Source organism: Arvicanthis niloticus, chromosome 30 (assembly GCF_011762505.2).
Source record: "Arvicanthis niloticus isolate mArvNil1 chromosome 30, mArvNil1.pat.X, whole genome shotgun sequence".
NCBI classification, from domain to species: domain Eukaryota; kingdom Metazoa; phylum Chordata; class Mammalia; order Rodentia; family Muridae; genus Arvicanthis; species Arvicanthis niloticus.
Window position 1 is genome coordinate 17687678 of NC_133438.1, and position 25070 is coordinate 17712747.

Here is a 25070-nt window from a genome sequence, read left to right on the forward strand (position 1 = left end):
TCACGGGCCGCTGCTCTGTCAGTGTTGAAACCCGCACTGCCAAAAGCCTTGGGGGTTAAACTGTTAGAGCCCGCACTGCACCAAGCTGCTCCGGTCCACAGGTTGGGGTTCAGCAAGAGAGAGAGTGGGGATGGACATGAAGAATGGAGACCAGACAGAGTGTGATTCAATCCTATTTATTCTTCAGTCTCTCTTCCTAGTCCAAGTCCCAAATCTTAAGTTCCTCGTCCCTAGTTCCTAGTCCCTAGCGCCTCCAAGTTCCAAGTTACTTCTTCCAAGTTCTCTTCCAAGTACCAAGTGCCTAATACCTAATGCCTAATAACTAACTCCAAGTTGTACTCTCTAACCTAATTCCTAGTTCCAAGTTGTACTCCTAATGTCTAATAACTAACTCCAAGTTGTACTCTACTCTTCTGTCTGCCTCTTGCCTTTTATATGTCTCACTTCTAAGCCACGCCTCTAAGTCACGCCTTTAAGTCTCACACACCCAAGGGAAGATCCTGGGTATCTAAAGCAAGATGTTATCAGAGTGTGCTCAGCTGTTGTAGGCTACTGTAATGAAGTCTCTTATCTGGGTATATGGCTCAAGATGGCTGCAAGGATGATAGCCGCCTTCTGTTGGCTCCCCACAATGAGGGAAAGTTTGAGTGGTTGAGTAAGTGTGCTGAATGGTGCATTGCTAGAAGCAGAATTCAGTGCAGCCCAGAATGGCCTTCATGTCTAGGCACGCCTGTGATGCTCTTGTGCAGAGCAGTCACTTGATACAGCCTCTCTGGTGTGTTTGTCAGTATTGTGTGTGAGAGTAACTATTAGGTGCTTAAACTGGATGTGCTACCTATGTATTTAAGGACAGATATTTATGATTAAAAGGGTTTTAGTACAACAGTGAATAGCAGTAGACAAGGTTTTACTTACAATGTCAACAGGAAATGATATCAGGAAAACAGCCCCCCGAGAGGTCTCTGGGAGCAAATATTGGTCAAGTGTCTGGTGTGTAATAACTTGCTAATATTTGTTCTATCATAAAGAATCCCACAGGATCTATACTGTCCTTTCCTGACAGGACGTTGGATGAATAACTGGAGGGGAGAAGGGGTTAAGGAAGGGAGGGAAAGAGGGAGAGATCGAATGAGCAGGAGAGATGAACCCTGTGGTGGAGTGTTAACTCACCCCAAGGAATCAAACCTTACCAACATTTAGTTGCTAAAAGCTTAGTGCATGAAAAACTAGAAAATTTTAATGATAAGGCCAATGAGAATTTGCTCTCTCCATAGACGTATTAAATTCTGATGAGTTTTCAAAGTTCATGTTCAGTTTTAAAAGTTACTACATTGGAACTGCATCCATATTGGGGAACTCATTCTTCTGGTCTCTGTAGGCACCTGTACTCACATGGACACATCCCAACATACATACAGACACACACTAAATCTTTTAAAACTTAGTGGCATAATAGAAGAAAAATTGAACAGAACACTTGGTGATTCTGCTGATGTTGCAAATCTTTGTTCCTTTCAACAACAGAGGTGCTAAACTCAAGTCCTTGAAAACATGGCTACTTAAAAGTTTCACTGTCGTTCATACCCTGCGGGGTAGATAGTGGGAGACAAGATGGGGAAAAACTCACATCCGTAGCTTGGCTTGCCTTGAAAGACATCAGGTAAAGCCTTGGGAATCTTGGAACAGTATCCCACCTCTCCCTGCCAATGTCTTCATTTGTAATGTAGGCTGCAAAAGAACCAATTCATGTAAAGGACTTGGAACCCTGCCTAGCAGAGAAAGCTGCCACACATAGAGCTGTGTGCAGGGCAAGCGGCTGGCGGCCGCAGCTCTTTGATGGTGCTTTCAAATCAGTTCCATTGCCCCGGATTAGAAATGAGGAAATTCTTCCATAAACTGCGCTAATATTTACCGATATCGTGTAGCAATTTAAGAGCCAGTATTTATGATCAGACTACCAAGGACACTGTACAAGTTCCCTTTGAAGCCTCATTTTTTTTTTTTAATCCGTCAAGTGAGTACTCTCTTGGAATCGCTACTCAGGTTGTATGGATGAATGCTAGGGAAGACCAATCCTCTGGGTAGGGCATCTTCATTTTCAAATGAAAACTCAGCCTGTGACACCACACATACTCTTCACTATGCATAGATGAGACAACAGAGCTGATAGTTGCCAGGCCCTATCAGCCACTGCCTGAAGACTTTCTCATTCCGCTGTTGCTGTGGGGCTCTACTGTGTGTTGTCACGCCCCCTTTAGTCATCACCTCCCACCTCAGGAGCCAACTGGCATCCCTCTGTCCACTGTGCAGGTGTGAGGATGAGGTTTGCTCAGGGTTGGAAGGCAGAGAGAGGCTTGGCTTGGTGTACATCTGTGGCTGACCACCACATGGCTGGCTGCCTTGGTAGAGCAGATTTTCTTACTCATTAGGGAATTTCTTCAGAAGGCCGGATTGTTTCTCTTTCAACTGACTGAATGAGCAAGGGCAATCTATCTATTTTCGAATGAAAAAAAGAGGCATTTAGATAACAAGGCTATCTCCACCTATCTTAAAGTTTTCTATTTAGTCAACTATGTAAGTGAAGTGTTCTTTTTGAGGAGCTCGAACAGTTGTCTGCTTTGTAACTGGTATTTCACTGGGGACATACACCATTCCAAAATTTCCTCTTGGTTTTCCATTGTGTGAAGCTGGTGGTGTGTCCTTCAACCTTGATGCCTTCCAAAATAAATATACACAGTGTAGTTCATTGCTTGTTACACCGGTAACTTAATGGTGAGGGAAACTGAATTGCGAGCATGCTCCTGTCCGCCAAAAGAAACCAAAGCATTATCTTTGGCTTTTTGTTTTTTCCTGCCAAGAAGTTGAAGTACATAAATTCAATGAATAACATCCAGTAGAGGAACAGTGGAAGGCATCAGAGATGATCTGAGGCTGGGAGAACTCAGTTCCTTCATCAGAGCAGAGACTCAAGAGCTTGGGAGGAACCAGTTATCTGTAATTTTTGATGGTTTTAGGGAGAATTGCCAATGATGATGATAAGTTGTGACACTGAATAGGATTTTATTTGTACCCTCCCTGAACTGAAGCTCAGCAGTAAAGAAGGTGTTGAACTCTCAGGCACACGGCAGCACACAGCACACTTGCTTCTTTGGCAGGTACAGGTGGCTGAAGGACCAAACACCTACAGGATGCTCCCTTTTGGGCTTTTCTGTCTCGAGGACTAGAGGACAGGCAGGTCAGGCTTTGTGTTTGTAGTCCCTGAACCTGAGGAATAATATAATGGACTTGCTAAGATGCATGGTACATGTATGCTGTCCCCAGCAACCTTATCCTCTTCAGATACCTTCAGGGGATATGTCATTCCACGCTCTGCACCCTGCCCACACCTGGCTGGCTGCCTCCTAGCTAAGTAAGCTACCAGTTGTCCCATTCCAAGTCTCTTTTCATAGTAAGTGACACTAGCTTTGCAGTTTTATACCCATGAACTCTTGATTAGTTCACGCAGGACCTGAGCAGGACCCCAGGCAGTGTTTGAACTGCGAATGTGGTCAGATTTTTTTCTTCATGACTGACTGATAGTATGCATGTTATCAAATGAGTAGACTCATTATGCTGAACTATTTTATTGTTGTGTGACCTCGGGCAAAAAGCAATTTTACTTAAATATTAGGAGTAAACTTTCCATGGTTATTGTTTTTTTTCTGAACTTACTTACCACTAATCATCTTATCTTAGAAATGTATGTGTTTATGTCTGTATATGTGTATGTATGCATGTATAAGGTGTTTCTTCTGCCTCAGATTCTTCAAACACAGAACAAACAAAACACTCTGGTTTCCTCCATATCACAGACTGTTTCTTTGCCTACAGTGCATCATGGGATGGCAGAAGATGTTGACAGTCTGTTAACCTTCCCTACGTTTCCATCACTTACACTCAAGTCAATCCCTGTTACTTCTCTAATTTAGTGATTACCCAAAGGCTTCAAATTGAACCCAAGATAAAGCCTTGAATTACTACCTGGTGCTTCTATCCCTCCCTGTGTCTCCTGCTTCCAGACATCTCAACTTCTAGCTCTGACAGGCTCACTCACCTGTTTGTTGCATTGCTTCCTCCTAAGTGTGGAGAAGTAGATGTGGACAACTTGGTCCTGACCCTTAGGGATTTGTTCTTCCCCTAGGGAAGCCCTTCCTCACTGCCTATAAAGCATCCTCATGTGCTCTCTTACGCTATACTCTTTCTTCATAGAAGCCTTTCCAGTGTAAAGTTACATCACTTATTTGTGTGATTAGGCATTGCCTGTCTTCCCCTAGACTATCCCTCAATGAATCGTGGGCTTTTACCCCCTCATGCTATTAAGTTTCTAATGCTTTCGGAGGTAGCTAATACAATAGATACTGAGTTGATAGTGTTCAATTAATTGATGCTGATGAGGAGGAAGTTCAAGGCTGAAGTCACTTAAGCATTTTAAACCCTAGTGTGTCATGTGAAATGTCTTTTTTTTGTAGGGTGTTGGGAAGATTAGAACAGTTTGTATAAAAGTACAGCACAGTGCTTAATATATTGTACGTGCTCCATCGAGGTTTCATTCAGTTGCGTTCTGGGTTTTTGTTGTGATTGGATTGACATGACAGAAGTCCATGTTAATGTGATTGTGCTATCAGTTTTGCTTAAGGCACAAGTATAGAGCAGCATGTACCTACTAAAGTTTGCACTTTGCTTACAAGGTATCCGTGATGAACTTTGTGTCACTCTTAGCAGGGAGCATTTCAGACTCCCCTCTTCTTTCCCCAGGAGAAATCTCAGTTTCTCTTGGCTTTGTTTAAAAAGTTCCCCTGAGTGGTTATTAAAAATCCCATCATCATAGAAACTAACGAAAAGAAAACAAAGATGCCAACATAATGTACCTAATGTCTAAACCTTAAGAAGGCCTCTCACAGCAAAGGGGCAAGATAGGAAGTCAACGGGAGAGCTTGATGTATCAGGAAACCTGGTGCCCAGATAGATGCTTAAGAGACAGAAATGCCACTAAGCCAGGCATCTGCTAGTTAATGCTAAGTTAACACTTAGTGACCTCGGTTTCTTCTACCTCGATCACAGGTCCATGGCACCTGAGAGTTTACCCTCTAAGTGCAGATAGGAAAGGTTGGCCCCTGGCCCCTTTTCACATCAGGGTTAGAATTAGTTCTAAAGCATGTATGTGTCCTCGAGGAAATCGGCTGTAACTGCAGTCCCAGGCGTAAGTAGTGTTCCATGGAGACATTGAAAGTTAGTGTTATAAGGGAAATTAAATAGCCATAAATCTCCCAAGAGTGGCTATGTCTTGCGGCTGATTATTCCCAGAGTTATGTATAGGCCTTGCCTTTAAAAAGCACAGATGAATCCTCTGACTGTCCCTCGTCTGAAAGCGTGCAGCAGAGTCCTTCTTGAAATCAAGTGCAGATATGTTCTCTATCAGAATGAACTCATCTGAAAAGATATATCTTATTGCTGTATCTTTAGCCTTGCATTTATGTTAGTGTATGATGCACACATATATGTAATATACTTGGTTCAACTTTGAACTCTTACATTCCCTAGCACACAATTCTAATTGATATAATTATGATCTAATGGGAGTGCACTTTTCTCTTTCTTTTTTACTCTGTTAGTGGTGCCAATTGTCCCTATTCAGAAATCAACTTGAGTAAGGACCGCATCTTCCCAGACCGCCTGGGAAGTACTGAGCTGACTCCATCTTCTTTCTCATTCCCAAGAAGTAAAAGGACAGACACCAACGAAAGTTCGTCTCCTGAAACCAGGTAATTAAGTGATGCTACTTACATTGTTCAGAAACACCCTCATTGACTAAGTCGTGGTCTTGTATGCTTTACATTTGGTGGCTATATTTTCCTGTGCTAGAAATGTCCCTGATTTAGCCAGGTTGGTGATGTACTCCCAGAATCCTAGCACTTGGTAGTTAGGGACAGGAAATCAGGAGGTTAAAACCACACAGTGTAAGGCCAACCTGATCTACATGAGATTCTGCCTCAAAAACAAAACAGAAAAGCACTTGATTTTGATTGTTTACTGAGAAACAGCATAGAGATCCATACTTGGACGAGCCCTTTCATCCGTCCTGCCATATAACCAAGAGATCAAAGAACCAATGTTCCTAAGATCCTTTAACGCTTAACTGAAGTTGCCTGTGATGGCACGCACCAAAAGCTGCAGGTGACGGGAAAGCCCGAGAATTGCTTAGTTCCAGATCCAGCTGAGCAACATAGTGAGGTTTCATGTCAAATAAATAAGTAAGCAAGTTCAAATTCAACCCTGAACTAAGTGTGACTCAGCCAGGAAGCTGGTTGTGGAGGAGACAGAGGACATTCTGCTTTTTTTCCTGATGCGTTTACTTACCTCTTTTAGGAAAACGACAAGCTGTTGTAAAACTTGTGATGTTGTGTTTTGAGTTGTGTGTGTGTGCGTTATAATAGTTTCTGTGTGTCCTGTTTGACTGTGTGAGAGATGGCTGGAGGGTCTTATGTCTGACTCTTGCAGCCACAGTGATCTACTTTAGGCTGGGGTTATTCAGGAGGAAGTGGTGGCAGAGTGCACTCTGGTGGTGTAGACAGAGCTGTGAAGACTTGTTCGTAAGACTTCAGACTTTGTCTTAATTGGCATTTCTATTGCTGTGATAAAAGATTATGGACCAAAATTAACATGGGGGCAAGAAAGGTTTATTTCAGTTTTCAGTTCCATCCCACAGTCCATCCCTGAGGAAAGTTACAGCAGGAACTCAAACAAGGCTGGAACCTACAGTCTGGAACTGAGCCAGAGGCCATGGCGGAATGATACTTACTGGCTTGCTCCTTGTCGCTTGCTCAGCTGGCTTTCTTATCCCTTGCAGGACTACCAGCCCAGGGGTGGCACCAGCTACAGTGTTCTGAGTTGTCAATCCAAAAAAATGTGCTGTGGGCTTGCCCACAGGCCCATCTGATGTAGGGACATTTTCTCAACTGAGCTTCCCTCTCCGGAAATGACCCTTACTTGTGTCATAAAACTGTTCAGCAAAGAATTGTGGACTGTTCAAAAGCCTCTTGCTTTAATTGCATCTTCTTGGTTATCCCATTCTGCATTAGCTTTGGCCAGTATCTTGTTTTTAATATGTAAGGGAGGAGTAAGAGATAGAATACACATTTTATAAGTCATTGTATAGGATTCTGTATTTCTTCTAGTTTCTTTGCAGTAATCAAGAAACAGTAAGGCATTTCCATTTTTAGAAAATCAACAGTATACCAAGAGGTTAGAATAACAATGATCGTGAGCCACTAGGGAGGTGATTCCATATGTAAAGTGCATGCTGCATGAGCATGAAGATCTGAGTTTGGATCCCCGGTACTCATATAAATATCAGGCATCGGTGAGAGAACCCTATCCAAAATACACACATATGTACACATTCACACACACACACACACACACTAACACACTAACACACAGTAACATACCCACACATACATACATAGTCACACACAAACATACACACCCTCACACACACACACATATACATACATACATACATACTCATACACATACATACACACTCACACACACATATATATATATAAGCACTCCCTTACACACATACATAGTCACACACATATGTACACACACATATGTACACACACATACACCACTGCTACCACACACATCCACACAGTTATAAAAAGATATAAGAATTGTGAACTATCTGCCTAATTCATTGACAAATTCACGGCCTAATTAATTCATTGAAATATAGTGTATGATCTCATATTCAATCAAAGCTTGTATGATCCTTGGCAGAAAAAAATTTTTTTGCTGAAAATAAATATACAAAAATATTTTACAAAACACATTTGTTAAGTACTTACTGGTGCCCTACCAGGGTTTATAGAAGGATAGTTCTTGTTTCTTCTAGACATTTTCTTAAATGTTACTTTCCTGAGTAAATAGTCAATGATTTAAAATCATTTTCCTGATCAGTGCTTCGTAGTTATGGTTCAGAAGACAAATACCAATGAAGGACATCTGAGTGTTGGTTGTAAAATTTTGATGAACTAAACATTCCCGGGCTTGACTCTGCACCAAACTATGTTCTCGGCTCTGTGCTCCATCCTTCATGGAAAGCAATGTAACAGAAGGGAGAAGCACAGGAAACCCTTGAGTTTATCTCTTCGCTTCGCTACATACCATGCCTATGGCCTATAATCTTTCACTTGTCTCTTGGATTCTTATAGTTAGTGTTTTACTGCTGTGAAGAGATACCATGACCAAAGCAACTCTTTAAGGACAACATTTAATTGGGGATGACTTACAGGTTCAGAGGTTCAGTCCATTATGAACCTCCTTGATATTCAGTCCTTGATGAAGGCAGGAATATGGCAGCATCTGAGCAGGTATGATGTAGGAGGAGCTGAGAGTTCTACATCTTGTTCTGAAAGCAAACAGGAGAAGACTGTCTTCCAGTCAGGTAGAATGAGGATCTTAAAGCCCATGCCCACAGTGACACACCTACTCCAACAAGGCCACACCTCTAATTTGGTCAAGTGTTTACAAACCATCACAATTACTGAGGATGATAAAGGTGAAGAACTTAATTGAAAAGCTCTTCAGGCTGTAACTAGTAAGACCTAAGCCCTCTTGCTGTGGTTCTCACCTTCCTAGTGATGCAGTTCCCCATGTTGTGGTGATCACCAACCATTAAATTATTTTTTTTGTTGTTGTTGCTACTTCCTAATTGTAATTTCGCTACTGTTATGAATCATAATGTAAATATCTGACATAGGATTCCTGTGACAGGATCATTTGGCCCCCAAACGGGTCACAACCCATAGGTTGAGAACCTTATTATTAAATAGTTTTTCTTAGTGTTTCTGAAAGGAGGAATAGGTTGCTTGTTTACTTCTTTGTTTCATGGACTTGGTTGGCCATCCCCTATCCAAAACACCTGTGGTCATACTGTTTTAAAAATGGAATTTTAAAAATTGTATTTGCCTAGACTTTACAAGTTGAGCATTCCTAATCTGAAATGCTCCAAGAACCACTCAAGATTTTCTGCTTTGGGCACATGAGACAGATGGCTCAATGTCTGTCTTTTCTTCCTGGTCCTTGCTCAGCTCAGATGTTTGCTGCCCTTCGCTATTCCTTTGGTCATGTGCACTTCCCAGGGCAAACCCTGAGGTGTATTTGATTGCAGGTGGTTTATTTGGGAGTTGAAGAAGCACCTTAGAAGAGCAAGAGTGAAGTGGGAGGGGCCATCAGAGGCAGCTTACCCATCACATCAGTTACAGCTACAGGCAGCTGGGAATATTCTGGGAAGTGCATAATCCACACATTTCAGAGCCAGCCTTAGATATGGGCAGGGGAGTAGAACTGTTCACACACCAGTTTCCTTCTAAGTCCTCCAGCTGAGGCAAGTGAGCATCAGCCCTGTGTGAGCCGCAGGAGGTAGCCAGTGACCAGAGATGTGAATGGGCCATGTGCTGTTAGGAGCTACTGCACCATCTTGATACCCATTCACCTGTACCAGGTGCCACATAGTCTAAAAGTGCTGCGATTTTGAATATGTGTGTGTATTTCTCTGTGTGTTTTAATAAAACTCGGGTCTGGAACTTTGATTTGCATGGAATCATCTGAGATGCTTATTTAAAATGGGGCTTTTGAGTCAGGAAATACAAAGTGTATCTCGGGAATCCTTCCACTTGACAAACAGTCCCGTGTCACAGGAGCAAGTGGTTTCTGTGTTGGATTTTGGGAATGACTATTACTTGTAAGCACCCACTGGAAATGGATATAAGGTATACTCTCACATAGTCTGATTCTCATCAAATCTGTCTGCATCTGCATGTTCGTTCACCCAAATCAGACGCTATGTCTATTAGAGAATCTTATAGTGTTTTAAACCCCAGTCTGCCTAAACCTGCTTAGATATAATCACAGACGCACAATAAAGCATCTTTAAAATGCCTGGCAACTGTTTCTATCACCTCGTAACCAAGTGACCACTGCTAAACTTAATTTAATAAAACAATTCAGTCTGTGCAGTTCATGATAGGCTCCTAAAATGGCTTCTCGGTTGTAGGCCTCATGTTTCTATTCTGAGAATTCAAGAGTGCTTGGTATAAGAATCACTGCCATCAATCTGGTTTATGTTTTTCACATGAATTGCAAGTCATACCAAAAGCCCATCTATACCCTGCTAAACAGATAGGGAAATGGGATAGCATAAAGCATGATGGTGTGTGTGTGTGCATGCGTACATGTGCTGTTTGAAATGTTCACACCAAGCAGAGTAGAGTTAATTAAAGGCAAACTTGTAAATGTTTATAAAATGCTAACGAGGAGTCTTGGGGAGCTATGGTTTTCTGGTCCTGAGGGCCTAGTGTGAACTAGAGAGTCTTCTCTTTCAGCCAGCATTTCCAAGCTCCCAGATCCTCCATCCTCCAGTGAGAAGTCTTCTGGGTACAAGTTAGGAACTGTGGAAGTCTTCAGGAGACTTTCCCATTTGGAGCAGAGGAGTGATACTGTCTGTTGTCTTTTCTACAGTAAGTGGGCACTGAGAACTCAGATTCCCTGAGAGAGCACACCTTACTGAGTAGAACTTTCATCTCATGGGAGTATTGACTAATTAAGTGTCAGTGCATTTGTCTAGAGGCTTCTTCTTTGGTATCTTGACACTACCCCCTTGATACTTGATACACTTACTATATTCCATTTATTATGTTCCCTTGCCAACCCATGTTAAATTATAATTTTATAGGATTATTGGTCAGAATGCTTCCTAAAGCCAAGAAAAAAGACAGGTTCAGAACTAAGTCTTTTAGTTAGGAGAGATGACAGAGGTTCTGGTTAGTCAACAAAATGATGGACTGGGTATTAGGTCTATCTTGTATCTTACTAACACAAAAGACAGTTTATATATCTAGGTTGGGTATTGGGTTACACTTCTGATTGAGCATTACCAAACTTATAAAGCCTTTGATCAACATTAAAAAAAAAATGTATAAAAGCAAAAAGGAAAAGGGGGCATGGGATAGGGGTTTTCTAGGGAGGGGAAATGGGGAAAGGGGATGACATCTGAAATGTAAATAAAATATCTAATAATAAATAAATAGAAAGAAAGAAAGAAAGAAAGAAAGAAAGAAAGAAAGAAAGAAAGAAAGAAAGAAAATGCACAAGCCACGTTTACCTCTCTAGATCTTGTTATGGAGCCGTGGCTGGTTAGAACTGTTGCTAAGCTATCACCACAGGAGCTCAGCTCTAAACATTTCTTGTTCCCACGTGGACCCATAGGCATAAGAAGGTAATCTGGTGTTTCAGTCACCACCTGTCCGGAATCCCTTTGAAGGGGTACCCTCTTTGTTCTTCGGCTCAGCACATCAGTAGAAGATGTGTTGGGGGTGAGGTATACCCTGAGGTTCTTGATCTTTGATATTTCATCTGTGAATGACTTTAACCCAGAAACTTTTAAAAAGTGCTAGTGGGTCATGCGAAGAGATAAATAACAGTTTTTATAGGTGATGAACCCAGACATGTTTCTACCTACATCTCATGTCCTGTCTCTTCCTGATTTAGAGTAACAATTCCCTTAATCTCCATTAAATCTTCATTACTGTTTAATATTTTTCAATGCCACTCTCAGTTGACTGGGGCTGGCTTAGACATAACTGGTCAGGAATTGTTTTTAAGTAAAAAACAATCAGTACTCTGAAGGAAGTGAGCTGCGTGCCTTCAGCTGCCACCTGCTTTCCTGGGCACTTGGGCTTCCCATGTTCGTTTCCCTAATATTTACCACAGGTGTGATTCCAGGAAGCTAGTAAGACATCTAAAACGGGCCGCATAATTAAAGTGAAAGAGGTGTCTGACTCGGGAAAATCTGCTCCTGTCTTAATTAAAGCTGAGCAGGTTCTCTTGAGGAAGCTTTGGCTGAGGCTGTACTCAGTTTAAGCTAAAGAACTCTTATAACGAACCACTTCTTGAAAATTCTAACAGCCAAGAGAAATTGCCCACTCAAGGGTTAATTTGTCCAAGGTGCTGCAGAGCCTGGGCTGCCTTTGTAACTTTTGCCTTTACTGTTAGTTTGTAAGCTGTTGCTAAAGTGGGCTCACTATGTAAGCAAGGCTGGCCTTGAACTCAGATACCCCTGCCTCTGCCTCCCAACTAAAGACTTAGGCCACCACAACTACTCCATCCTGTCTTGGTTTTAGTTCACACAGCTAGTCAAGACCTGGCTTATAACCCAAGCTGTCTAGCTGCCTGGCTGTGGAAACCGGTACATCAAGGTCTGCTGTGTAAGCAAGCAGCTCGCCTTACCAGCAATCTTATCCTAACAGAGAAGGGAATAGAGAAAGCAGTCACGGGCCAGGTACCACCTGTGCGTATGGCCCCATGCTAGGCACTTTCTACATACATTTTATTCGATCTTCAAAATGTCACATTAGTATCGATTACCCCTGTTCTGTTAATGATGCAACTGAGAATTTGGGAAGTTACGTAACTTGCTGCTAATGTCCATGCAAAACTAGTTCATAGGAAAGCTGAAATCGGAACAAGGTCCACTTCCCGCCAAGGACACACTTATAACCACGGCTTGTGCTTCTTACCTTAATGACACTGTTGGCACAGGTGAGAATAATCACCGGGGAGACTGGGTCAAGAAGCTTAGCAACATTGTAATAAAATAGCTCTGTTACTATTTTTTTTTAATCTGCCAAGAGCATATCTTGTTCTTGGCTACAGAAAATATCATAATATTTTCCCTGAATTTTCAAATTGTAGTATGATCATATTTGCCTGTCCCTGGACTACCACTGCACAAGTGGGTGTATTCCTGAGTCTTCTCTCCTTTCCACAGCCTGCCTTGGCCAGTCCACAAGTGTCCACTTGCCTCTGAGCTAGTGTGCCGGGCATTTCGTTCTCCCTTCGTCTGCCCACTGTGTGCCACAGGAGCAGGCAGGAAGAGCTTTCTGCCAAGAAATCTGGAGTTCTACAACAATGATTTCATCTCTGTATACAGGAAGAAACTTTCCAGAGTATCAGAAATTGGGATAGAGGGATTTCTCACCTCTTAGAGAAGAGGAATAATGGTTCCCCAATTAAGAAAAAAAAATAAAATGTAAGATAATTAGGACCATGCAGGCAGAGTCTTCATTCCCAGCTTTCTCAAGGAAGGACAGGTTGAGAATAAGCACAGGGCATGAAACATACTCTTTACCATCCTGGAACGGGGGTGTGCATTTTATTTTTGAGAAACTCACTTGTAAGTATTAAAGAATTTGGTTCTAATTATAGATCCTTGGTGTCAGAAAGACCCGCTTCTGTCCTTGCCCCTGTAAATGTAGACATGATGTCTTCACATTTCAGTGTATAAAATACCAGACCTAGCCCTGGGAGTGCTACAGACATCATCCAACCTGTCAGCACTCAGCCATTATTTGGCTTGTAGTGTGTTCGGAAGAATGCTGACCGACCTCTCCCTCGTGTCTGGATGCGCTCACCGTTGGGTTCGGTTAATCTCAGTGACCTCTACGGTCCTGTTTGTCCATCTGCTTCACTCTATATGCTTTAGCAGACTGTCCGTGACTCCTTCCACCTCCCACTTCAGCTAAGGAATCAGCATGTGGAACACAGGAGGGCCTGTCACATAGTTACTTCTAAGGTTTCTATGATTGTAACTTAATGAACAGTCATGAGTTATGCTTGGGAATTGAAAGACTGATCATGTTTCATAAAGAACAATGGGTAATATTCATTTTGCTTTTCTTTTGGAGTATAGTTTGGCAGATTTTGGTATAAAGGAACTTTTTGGCTCGAAAATATTGTTTTTCTTTTCTACCTTTGTTCGTTTTAGAAAGATGTTATTGTTGCATTTTAAGACAGAAATAGTTGGCATTGTATTTGAACATAATCTACAAAAAAAGTTTTTCTTTTGTTTAAGTAGTCATTTTGTGGGTTGTTTTTTTTTTTTTTTTTTTGGTTGTTTGTTATTGGTGTTTCAAGACAGGGTTTCTCTGTGTATCCCTGGATGTCCTGGAACTCACTCTGTAGAACAGGCTGGCCTCAGAGATCTACTGCCTCTGCACCCTGAGCCCCAGGATTAAAGGCATTCTCACCTTAAAACAATTTACTTTGAAGAGTAATTATGCTTTATTAAAACCACAAGAAGGTGACTTTGGTTGTCAGTAGATATTTCTGGTCATGAAATCACACAAACTCAGAAAAGTCCAGGGCTTAACTTTTAATTTTTGTCTCACTTTAAAAAAAAATATTTAAAAAAAAATTAGTCAGATTTTTAAATCTAACTTCCTAGCTCCTATAAGAGCTAGAAGTTTTGCATTTATTTCTTTGACTCTAATTTTAAATTGTTTCACAATACTGTGTGATTTTTTTTTTCTAATAATATTGATATAGACACCAAGTTACTCTTTTTGTTTTTCACTAGTCACAATATTTGGATAGACTTTGTAGACACAAAGAATTATTTCTGGCTTAGTACAAACAAGATAGAAATTTGAGTCAATTTAGCATGTAGCAAAAAGACTTTGACATGTCATAATTAGAAAGTATGACTTCATTGTGCCTAGTTTTGTGAGTGCTTTATTTTATTGTTTTTGCTTATTTTTGTGGTACCAGAGATTGTGATACTTGTTAGTCAAGCACCTGGGTGAGCTGTATTCACATCCTTTGGGGGGGTTGGTTTGGTTTGGTTGTCATCTTTTTTTTTTTTTTTTTTTTTTTTTTTTTTTTGAGGGTGGCTCTCACTAAGCAGGTCCAAGCTAGCTTTGAACACACTCAACAATGTAAATTTCCTGTATTGACCTTCTGAGTAGCTAGGATTACAGGTGTGTGTGATCATGGTTGCCTGCTCTCCTGTTTCTATGGAGAAAACAAGGTTTTTCTGTCAATACCTCAGGTCCTTTGTCAACTATCAGTTCTCTCCTGTGCAGTAAGAACCTGTATCTGGTGAATTGGCTCAGTACTCAATTAAACAGATTCAGGATGTTCTGAAGGAACGTGGCTTCCTCAAAGTTTCCATTCGGAGTTCTCTGAATGTCTTGGGAAAATATTTGCATTGTATAAAAACCGATTCCTCCTCATTTTCAGTAGGTACGAGGCTTCAGCAGTCACAAGATGTTTTAGTAGAAACTAAGCCAGGAGCTCAGGTTCAAATGAGATTTCATGTGTACTCTTGAAAACTAATCCTTGTAAAACGTAGTGAACATTCATCGCATGCTTCCTCTGATAGTTTCGTGCGTTACTACATCGGAGTTTCAAATGGAGAAAGTGTGCCTTTGCAATAAAGCTATCCTTTTGTGTTAGACTAATCTGCCTAATTGTATTGGCCTTGTTCTTGACCCTTGGAAGTAAGGCTCTATATTGTGCAGCCAGATACCACAATACAACACTGTAGACTGCACTTTATTGTGACCTTCAGAATGGAATACATTAGGCCGAACAATTTTCAATCCCACAAATTTTTATTTTTTATAAGGTATGCACTGCATACCTAGCGCCTTATTTTAAAAGAACCAAATTTTGTCCTTAACTTCAGGGTCAAGGTTTCAAATTAAACTTTTTAATAAGGTTTTTTTTTATTTTATTTTTTTTTATTTTTTTTTATTTTAGAGTATTCAAGGCCTGTTGATTTAAGAGTTCATTCACTCCTGCACAGAAAAAGGTGAATTCACTTGTGTGGAATTGACCTGACCAGGAAGAGCTTCCCAGAGTTGGGATACATTCATGCCAGTGTGCTAGTCTCAGCTTCAACTCCAGATCTCAAGGCAGAGGAATGTAGAGGGATTTAATTAATATATGATACAGACTCGAGACTTTTTTTTTTCTGAATGTTACCAAAGAGTACAAGTGTCATTCCTCCTGAAGGTGTACTTCAAGCTGTGGTTGAAATATTTAGTTGCCATGTCTCCTCCAGTAGTTCATTTTCATAGATTTCTCACCATTAAAAACCTTCCTAAGTGACTATGAAGGAAGTGGGTTCCTATGTCTGCTGTTGGCATCAGTTGCTTTATGGTGGAATTTAATTCCTTATTACTTAGTGGTACCATTCATTAGTCCTTACATTAAGAAAAACAGTTGCTAAGATGCTGTTCTGAAATGCTTTAAAATTCTTCTGTCACAAAATACTGACATAGCTGTTTTTCTCAGGGAACAGCATGCCAAAAACAGCAAAGAAGATTCTGAAAAGAAAAAAGAAAACGAAGCAAAGAAATCAGCGGAAGCCAAAGGTAGCCATTACGTTACCACGTTGTTGGTTATTGCCATAAACATTCAAGAACCATAAATGGCACTTGTAGCTCAGTGGAATAGTTTCGTGGCAGAGAAGTGTCTAGAATCCATAGGACAATGGGTTTGACTCTCCTGCACCACAGAATAAGTAAAAGTAAATCGAAATGACTAGAAAACAACAATCACATTTTACTGGAGATGAACTTGGTTTGTTTTTCCCCTCATGGAAAACAAGGGAAGAGCGGTGCTCAGGGTCCAGACACTGAGGGACTTGCAATGACACAGATTTAACTGTAGCCTGTGTTCACAGCTTCTATCACACACTGGTCCAACATCAGCTGTAAGGTCTGCAGAGAGGTTCTCTCTGGTCCTTGCCACACATCTTCTCTACGACTGCTAGCTACACTTGCTTCAAGTGTGTTCTGAAATCCAAACAGATTATTGTGTTGATGTAAAAGCACAAAATGAAAAGAAATCCTTTGAACAAGCGTTCAAGTAGCACGGCGCTAGCAGAATCAGAGTGGTATATGTTTATAGTATCATCTTCAAAGACTCCAGAAGCTACCGCTAATGCCAGAGCTTCCTGTTTGTTACCTGACAGAGTGGCTGTTGGTTTCCCTATGAAGAATGCGGAGCCCTAGAAATGAACTGTAAGGCGTATTATTCCCCATTTGGAAATAGATGGAATGGTATTGACAGAGTGAGATTCCAGTGTTAGCAGAGCGAAACAAGTGTAAGGTGGAATAGGACACGCATTTGTAGAAGACTTACCTATGGTTAGCCATCAGAAGACAAATTATAGAGCAATCTCTACCCTGTTGCTCTAATACAGAGCAAAGCCTTGCCATTTGTGTAAGCCACCCTTGTGTGTATATTTATTTCAGGTGCTTGCTCAACTCTTGGGGATATCTGGGATTAAGGTTTTAGGTTATCTATCTCCCTTCTCCCACCTTTTTCTTAGGTATTGGTGGTCAGACCTGGGTTCTTGCACTTCCTAAGCAAACACTCCGCTACAGAGCTGCATCCAGCCCCTACCCCGTAGTTGCTAAGCAAAATAGTTCTAAATAATTTAAAAGGAATAAAAATTAATGTGGTGGCCTAAGTTTGGTTTTTGCCTTAAGTAACTTAAAAAGAAGAAAAATAAATGTGGTGGCCTAAGTTTGATTTATAATAGAGATACAACAAAAGTAAGATAACCCCAAATCTTGATTCGGTAAAGCCTGGAAAAATTATTTTAGCATTTGGGATTGGTGCATCCATCCTCTTGTAAATGACAAATGTCATTTTTTCTTTAAATTTCCATCATGCATACACACCACATTATTTTAGCCCCTCCTTTGTTGCAGGACACCTAAGTAGGTACCTTAGGTTAGCTCTTGGGAATTGTGTTGCAGTAAAAACCACTGTGCAAGCGTCTCTAATGCGTCCACCTGGTATCCTATGGGTAATACCCAGCATGGGGACATCTTTAACAAAGCTTCATACTGAGTCCATAGGGTTAGCCTGATTCTCACCACAGGGTCTAAGAGCTTCTTTTTGTCCACACTGTGCCTGGATTTTGTTTTATTTTGTTTTGGTTTTTTTCCTTAATGACTGGCAGTCTGGATAGAGTAAGATGAAATCTGAATTCATTTTTGATCTGCATTTTTCCGATGCCTTGTGAGGTTGAGCAGTTTTCATGTTCATTGGCTGTTTTATTTCTTCTTTTGTGGATTGTCTGCTCATCTCCTTTGCACATTTATAAGCTGGATTTTTGTTTTCCTGTTGTCTAGGGTTTGTTTTCTGTTTGCCGTTTTCATTATTTGTTGTTGTTGTTCTTTGTATAGCATAGATATTTTTTGTCGGTCTATGGGTTCTCTATTTTCTCTGTTAACTGTTAAAAAACTAAACAGTTGTCCACTTCCCTGGTGTCATTATTCAGTGGAAGGTATGACACTTGGGGCTGTTCAATAATGTTTGGGTCCACACTAGCCCCACGTTGGGGCGGCCAAAATAAATGTTGCAGCCCAGGCAAAATGTTGAGGCCCAGGCCGACCCATGTTTGGGTGGCCACTGTATCCAGGCCCAAGCTGCTGCTCTGGTCTGCGGGTTGGGGTTCAGCAAGAGCGAGGGTGAGGGCAGACTCTACCTAATGTCTGATGTGTCTGAATCTCTCTCTCTGGTCTCCCTAATGTCTGATTCCTACCCTACTGTCTGCCTCTGCATTTTATATGTCTTACTTCTAAGCCACGCCTCTAAGTTACACCTTTAATCATTCCCTTAGGTCTTGTCTCTAACTCTGATCTCTATACTTCTAAGTCACACACCTTTAATCTCACACACCTTTAATCTCACACACCTTTAATCTCACGCGCCTTTAATCTCAAGGTATCTAAACCAAGATTATCGGAGTGTTCTCAGCTGTTGTAGGCTATTGTAATCCAAGTCTCATGTCAGGGTATATGGCTCAAGATGGCTGCAAAGCTGATAGCCGCTTTCTGCTAAAAGTCGGCCCCCAACAGTTCAACTGCCTTTCAGACACAGATTTCCCTTTTTCTTTTTTTCCCCCTGTTTATCAGTTGTCCGAGAAGAGCCTACCCCTAGCGTACAGCAGACTCAGACACCTCAGCAGGTACAGCAAGTGCAGCATGTTCAGCCGCCTCAGCAGGCAGCGAAGGCTCCACAGGCTCCACCAGCTCAGCAGACCCAGCAGGCCCAGCAGGCCCAGCAGGCACAACAGGCCCAGCAGGCCCAGCAAGCTCAGCAGGCCCAGCAGGCCCAGCAGGCTCAGCAGGCCCAACCAGCCCAACAGACCCCACAGGCCCAGCAGCCTCAACAGGCCCAGCAGGCCCTACAGGCCCAGCAGCCTCAGCAGGCCCAGCAGGCCCCACAGGCCCAGCAGCCTCAGCAAGTTCAACAGGCTCAGCAGACCCAGCAGCAGGCCCAAAGGCGCTCTGCAGTATTTCTCTCCTTTAAGCCCCCAATTCCATGTCTGCCCTTGCGCTGGGAGCAGCAGAGCAAGCTTCTTCCAACTGTCGCTGGAATTCCAGCTAGTAGAGTTTCCAAATGGAGCACAGACGAGGTATGTTTGATTTTGTTACCATATTTTGTCTGTAGGACCATCCGCAAGGATATTGGCATCCTGAGTGTGATAAAGGCTTTGACTGTGGGTAGTGTTTAATCTCTCGTGGTTTTGTTTCCCCTATAAGAGAGATTTTATTTTGAGGGTATTTGAATTCAAAAATATTTGGATCCCAACTTCCTTTTTTTTTTTTTTTAACTTGGAATTTTGATATTATTTTTGACAGGTGTCAGAATTCATTCAGAGCTTGCCTGGGTGTGAAGAACACGGAAAGGTGTTTAAGGATGAGGTAAGTGTCCCACTATATTGCAATGTGCTTCTTGATGGGATCAAAGCAGGGGGATGCATCAGTGGGGAAATGTGCTAAATTAAGTCAGGAGAAGATGAGTTCCCTCATCGTAGACGTTTAGTGTGTAGTTGCAGTCCAAGCAGCATGAACCACTTGAATGAAACTGTCTTACAGGATCACATACGGTAACCCTAGACTCATTATAAAACTCCCCACAGAACTTAACATGTTCTTATATAGTTTGTAGCACCGAAATTAATCAAAGGAAGAAAGTAGCCGTGTTTTGATAAAGTGAAATTTTCTTATTACTTTCATTTCACGTATTATCTATCATCTTAACAATATCAACACTAACTCCCTCTAATGCTCGGGATAAAGAATAATGCTATAGGCAGGAGTATCTTAGCTCTCACCTATGTCTCAGTAATATGTGTAAGAGCAGGAATGTGTCACTGTCTACCTCCCAGATTACCTGTTTAAAAAGTATCTACTTATTTCAAATTAGTGTACAAAGTAACAGATTTCCTTCTGGCCTTTTCATGTATACTACTGGCTGATGGTTCCCTACACAGGGTTTCCCCCACTCCCCTGCTCATCCCCACCCCGACTGTCCCATTCTGCCCCCAGTGTTTCTCATTTGGCCTCCATGGCACAGGAAGTCTATGACCCTTCCTGTTCTCCTTTCTTGATACTTCTTCAAATCAGAAGTTAGGATTGTGTATGGGGGAACATGCAGTATTCAGCTTTCTGACTTAATAGGGTAATTTCCAGGGCCAATCGGTGTTCCTGAATATTTTATAATTTTATCTTTCGCTGTGGCCAAATAAGAGTTCATTGTATGTATGTCCAGCATTTTAATTTCCCATTACACTGTTAATGGACATATAGACATTAGCAGTGATAAACATAGATTTGCAAGTATCTCTGATAGGATGTAGAGTCCTTTTACGTATCCTTTTGTGTAGCTGGGTCTTCTGGTGATTATATTTTTAGCTCTGCCATGAGAAACTTCCACAGTGGTTTTCAGTATGGTGGCACCAGTCTTCATTGTTGGAAGCCATGGGGACCGGTTCCTCTTGCCTCTCATCATCTCCAGTATTTGTTGTAATTTGTTCTCTCGATAAAAGAAGGCAGGTGGGGCTGGAGAGATGGCTTGGAGGTTAAGAGCACTGACTGTTCTTTCAGAGGTCCTGAGTTCAATTCCCAGCAACCACATGGTGGCTCACAACATTCTGTAACGGGGTCTGATGCCCTTTTTTTGTGTGTCTGAAGACAGTTACTGTGTACTCATACATTAAATGAATAAATCTTAAAAAAAAAAAAAAAATGTAGGTGGAAGTCAGAAAACCACATGGAACAGTCAGTTCTGTTTTCCATGTGAGTCCCAGAAAAGAAAACTCACTTTGTCACACTTTCCAGTGAGCCACTTCAACAACCCTTTTTTATCTTCTATATTTAGTGGGATGAGGAAGGAAAAAAAAAAGCTACTTAACTTATATAAGCCAGTAATTAGTTAATTAGTTAGTTCTGGGGAATTCAGGATTGTAGTAGCTTACTGGGGCTGCCGTGGCAAAGCATAGCCCAGTGTTGTAAATAGTAGAAATGTATTGTTGTCTCACAGTTCTAGAAGCAAGACTAGAAACCAGCCTTTTAAGTTCTGTTCTAGCCACTTCTATGATGTATAGCTAGTTCTCTTTCTGTTTTCCTATGTGTCTGTCTCCATGTCCAGATTCACCTCCTGGCTTTAGAACTCAGCTCACCTATGGGACCCTAACTTAGCCAGTTACTACTCACAGTTGCAATGGCACTATTTCCAAATAAGCTCCAATCCTGAGCAAGTTTGGTTTAGGAATTCAAGATAAGAATTTGCAAAAGAGAGGCTGGAAAGATGCCTCAGTGGTTACTAGCTTGGCTCACTCAGAGGACCCAGGGTAGATTCCCAGCACCCACAGGAAGGTGCACAACTGTCTATAATGCCAGTCCCTGGGGCTCAGACACCCTCTGCTGTCCTCAACACCTCTGCACACATGTGGTACACAGGCATACATTATCAGGCAAAACATCAATACACATAAAGTGAAATAAAAATAAAAATTTTATAAGAATTTTCAGCCTAGCATGGTAGTGCACACTTTTAATCCTGGCACCCCAGAGGCAGAGGCAAGTGGATCTCTGTGAGTTCAAGACTAGGCTAGTCTACATAACGAGTCCCAGGACAGTCAAGATTATGTAGAGAAACCCTGTCACAAAAACAAACAAACAAAAGCAAAACAGCAAAAAGAATTTAAAGAAGATGCAGTTTAGCTGCATTTAACCATTCATGGTGGTTAAAGCTTCTAGTTCCTCTGAAGCAGAAAAGAAAGCATTCATTTCTTTGTTCAAAATAGGGAAATTGAAGCAGAAATTCATTAATGTGTTGTAAGACCTGGCAATTCCCTAAAGGCTGAAAGTCATTTTAAAAACAATGCCTGTTTTGTTTGTCACCCGACTAAACCAAATTTCGTTTTCATCACTCGTGGCTTTGAGCTTCAAAGTGTCCTATTCTGTAATGAAACTTTTCATCTTAGCAGGCCCAGGACAAAAAGCATTTGCCCAATAACCATTGGAGTTTCACACTGGCCTCACGTTTCTCCAACCACACTCTTGGTTGTCTCTCTTCTGTCTGTGGAGGCTGGTTATGGCCACGCCTGTCTTTCTCATTGTTTTCCTTCATGGTGGAAGGCTAAATTTGTTTGATGTTCATGTGTACCTGGTACTTTGCCCAAATTATTTGTGTCCGAAAGTATTGTTATCTTCTGTAACTTAAAACAAACAAAAGAACAAACTATATATTTGACTTAGTACTTAATTGAGAAGAACACAAGGTTTGTGGGGATGGGAAAGTGACTTGGTGCATGAAGTGTTTGCAACATGAACATTAAGACCTTGGAACCCCATCACTTCCATAGAAAACCAGGTGTGGCGGTGCATAACTGTAAAAGCAGCACCAAGCAGTAGGCTGGGGGATCCCTGGGATTCTCTGGCTAGAGGTCTGAACTGGAAAGGCATGCTCCAGGTTCAGTAAGAGACAATGTCTCAAAGAGTAAGGTAGAGAGCTATAGAGGCGGACATGCAAAATTGAACTCTGGCCACACACACACACACACACACAATTTTAAGTTATAAGAAAGTATGGCCACGTTCCCTTCTCCTGTAGACTGGGATTTCAGATAATTGGCTTTTACTATGCTGGATGTGTGACTTTAGATAAGACCCATAGATCAGGAATGTTGTGTTCATGAGCTGCTGTGAATGCCGTGTTAGCATTGCTGTCTAGAATTCAGCTGATAATACAGCATAAAGCTTTGAATATTCCCACAATACTCCATCTGGTTAATCTACATTCCTCTGTTTTTCCCCCCCGCCTTTATTTCAGCAAATTGATGGAGAAGCATTTTTACTCATGACCCAAACAGACATTGTTAAAATTATGAGCATTAAGCTGGGCCCAGCTCTCAAAATTTTCAATTCTATTCTGATGTTCAAAGCTGCGGAGAAGAATTCCCACAATGAACTGTGAAGACGGTGAATTCTGGTACCATCGGCTTCTGCTTTATAGCTCATGATGTTCTTTCAAAGCACAAGGACAGCTCCAGCTCCCTCCCGAGTGAGAAGTCTTCAGAACTCACAGGAGCAGCGCTCCAGGGTTCCACCTGACCCTCCAGCTGCTTTTGCATTCTTAGGAAACGCCTGAGCTTCTTACCAGCCGCTGTCCAACAACAGTCACCTTTTGGTTCCGCTCAATGAGCTAAACTTACCTTTGTAAATTTTTTTGGATGTGGGAGGAGGGTGGGGAAGGGAGGCTTCATTATTTATGGTTGGGGGGGCGGGCAAAATCGGAACTTTTGGCATTTTGTAAACATTGTCGGAGTCTCTTTCATGAACACCTTCTGTTTTTCAATACTTTCAGAAACCTTTTTATATAACTGAATTTCAACCTAAACCAAATCCTTTGAACCTGGCTGGGTTTAGCCTGGGACTACTGTCAGTCATGTTCACCCTGTGCCATATTTGGAATTGCAGCATTAGCCAAGTGTAACGTTGTGAGTCACGGTGTTGCCTAACTAACTGTGTGTCATCCTCTGTTGGGACTGAAGAACTGTAAATACGACCTTTCTCTGAATCCATGTTTTTACTTTTGCATGCGTCATGAATTGTTAAACAAAGTACTTTTCACCAGCATCTTTACTGTTATTATTACCAAAAAAAAATGTATATAAAAGAATGGAATTGAAGAATAAACTATATAAACCTACTTAGATTTGAAGGGAGTAGTGTATCTGGACAGAATCGATTTTGTACATCGTGGTGCCCATGTGTTTCCAGCAGTTGGCATCGGAGGATTGTGCAGTTATGTATGTATCCCAAGGGATGTTGATGAGGAATTTGATTTGTGAAGTTATTGTGTGCATCTCTGTAAATGACATGGACTTAGCTGGTGCTTTACCGAAGAGGACTCACTTGTCTGGAAACACTAACCCTTCAAGAGCTCCCAGCCGTCCCATGGGTCCTACAGACCCAGAAGATTTCCTCAGAGTGAGCTGAAAAACAGAGCAGGGATGTGACTGCACAGACCTGGTGTGACCGTCACACCTGCAGACATAGAATTCTCCACGCTCTCCCACAGGTTGAGAAAGTGGTTCCCAAAGCCGTTATCCGGGAACCTCCAATGAAGAAAGATTCCTTTCCCTATAAAATCTTTTGCCTTGATCTCTAAGCATCTGGATGCACTTTAAATGAGAGCCCGTGGTTATTTATAAACTCGTAGCTGGCAGTGTTTCTTTTGTAAGCGTGCACTTCTGAGGGGAAGGTAAAATATTTTGTCAGTCTTTGGATGTACTTTCTAATTCCACGATTAGATGTTTACTCAAGGACTGATTTAAAAATAGAAAGATTAGTAGCATGCGGTCGGAACTCTGGGGAGAGTCCCACTTCGTTCCACGAACTCTTTAATGTTTTTTCTGATATAGGACTTCCTTTGATGTGCCATAGTAGGAGTCCTTTGCATTTGTCATGATTCAAGGTAAACAGGGTCCGTGACATCTGCAATGTCCTCTTCATTTCCCTGCATGAATCTGCTAAATAAGCTTTTTATTGTTACTTCTCCCCCTCCTCCCTTGTTGTGGTCAGTATTTGTACATTAACTTGCACTTGTTACATGTGATATGAATGAAATAAAGTCTTAATTGCAGATTCTTTCTATATATGTATGATTTTTAAGGAGGTTATTAAATGCAAGAGATAAAAACAGGAGCAATGTCATCTCTAACAAAAGTTATATGAGGCTTGGTTGTATTTTGGTATTAGAACTACAACAAATAAACAACAACATTAAAGATGCTGTAGGACTGTGATGCCTCAGTTGCTACATTGCCTGTCACAATAGCATGAAGCCCTGAGTTTATATCTCTAGCACCC

General features: G+C 41.5%; 1 protein-coding gene across 7 annotated transcripts in view; it reads left to right on the forward strand.

The window, feature by feature from the left end:
• Positions 1-24845, forward strand: part of L3mbtl3 (L3MBTL histone methyl-lysine binding protein 3) — a 104161-nt gene extending 79316 nt beyond the window's left edge. For all 7 annotated transcript variants that reach the window (XM_076927979.1, XM_076927982.1, XM_076927980.1 and 4 more), the window contains 5 exons: positions 5652-5801; positions 16183-16262; positions 18822-19324; positions 19551-19613; positions 23029-24845. In XM_076927979.1, coding sequence (XP_076784094.1) covers positions 5652-5801; positions 16183-16262; positions 18822-19324; positions 19551-19613; positions 23029-23172 — 940 coding nt within the window. In that variant the 3' untranslated portion in view covers positions 23173-24845. The remainder of the gene's footprint in view (positions 1-5651; positions 5802-16182; positions 16263-18821; positions 19325-19550; positions 19614-23028) is intronic.
• The last annotated feature ends 225 nt before the right edge of the window (positions 24846-25070 follow it).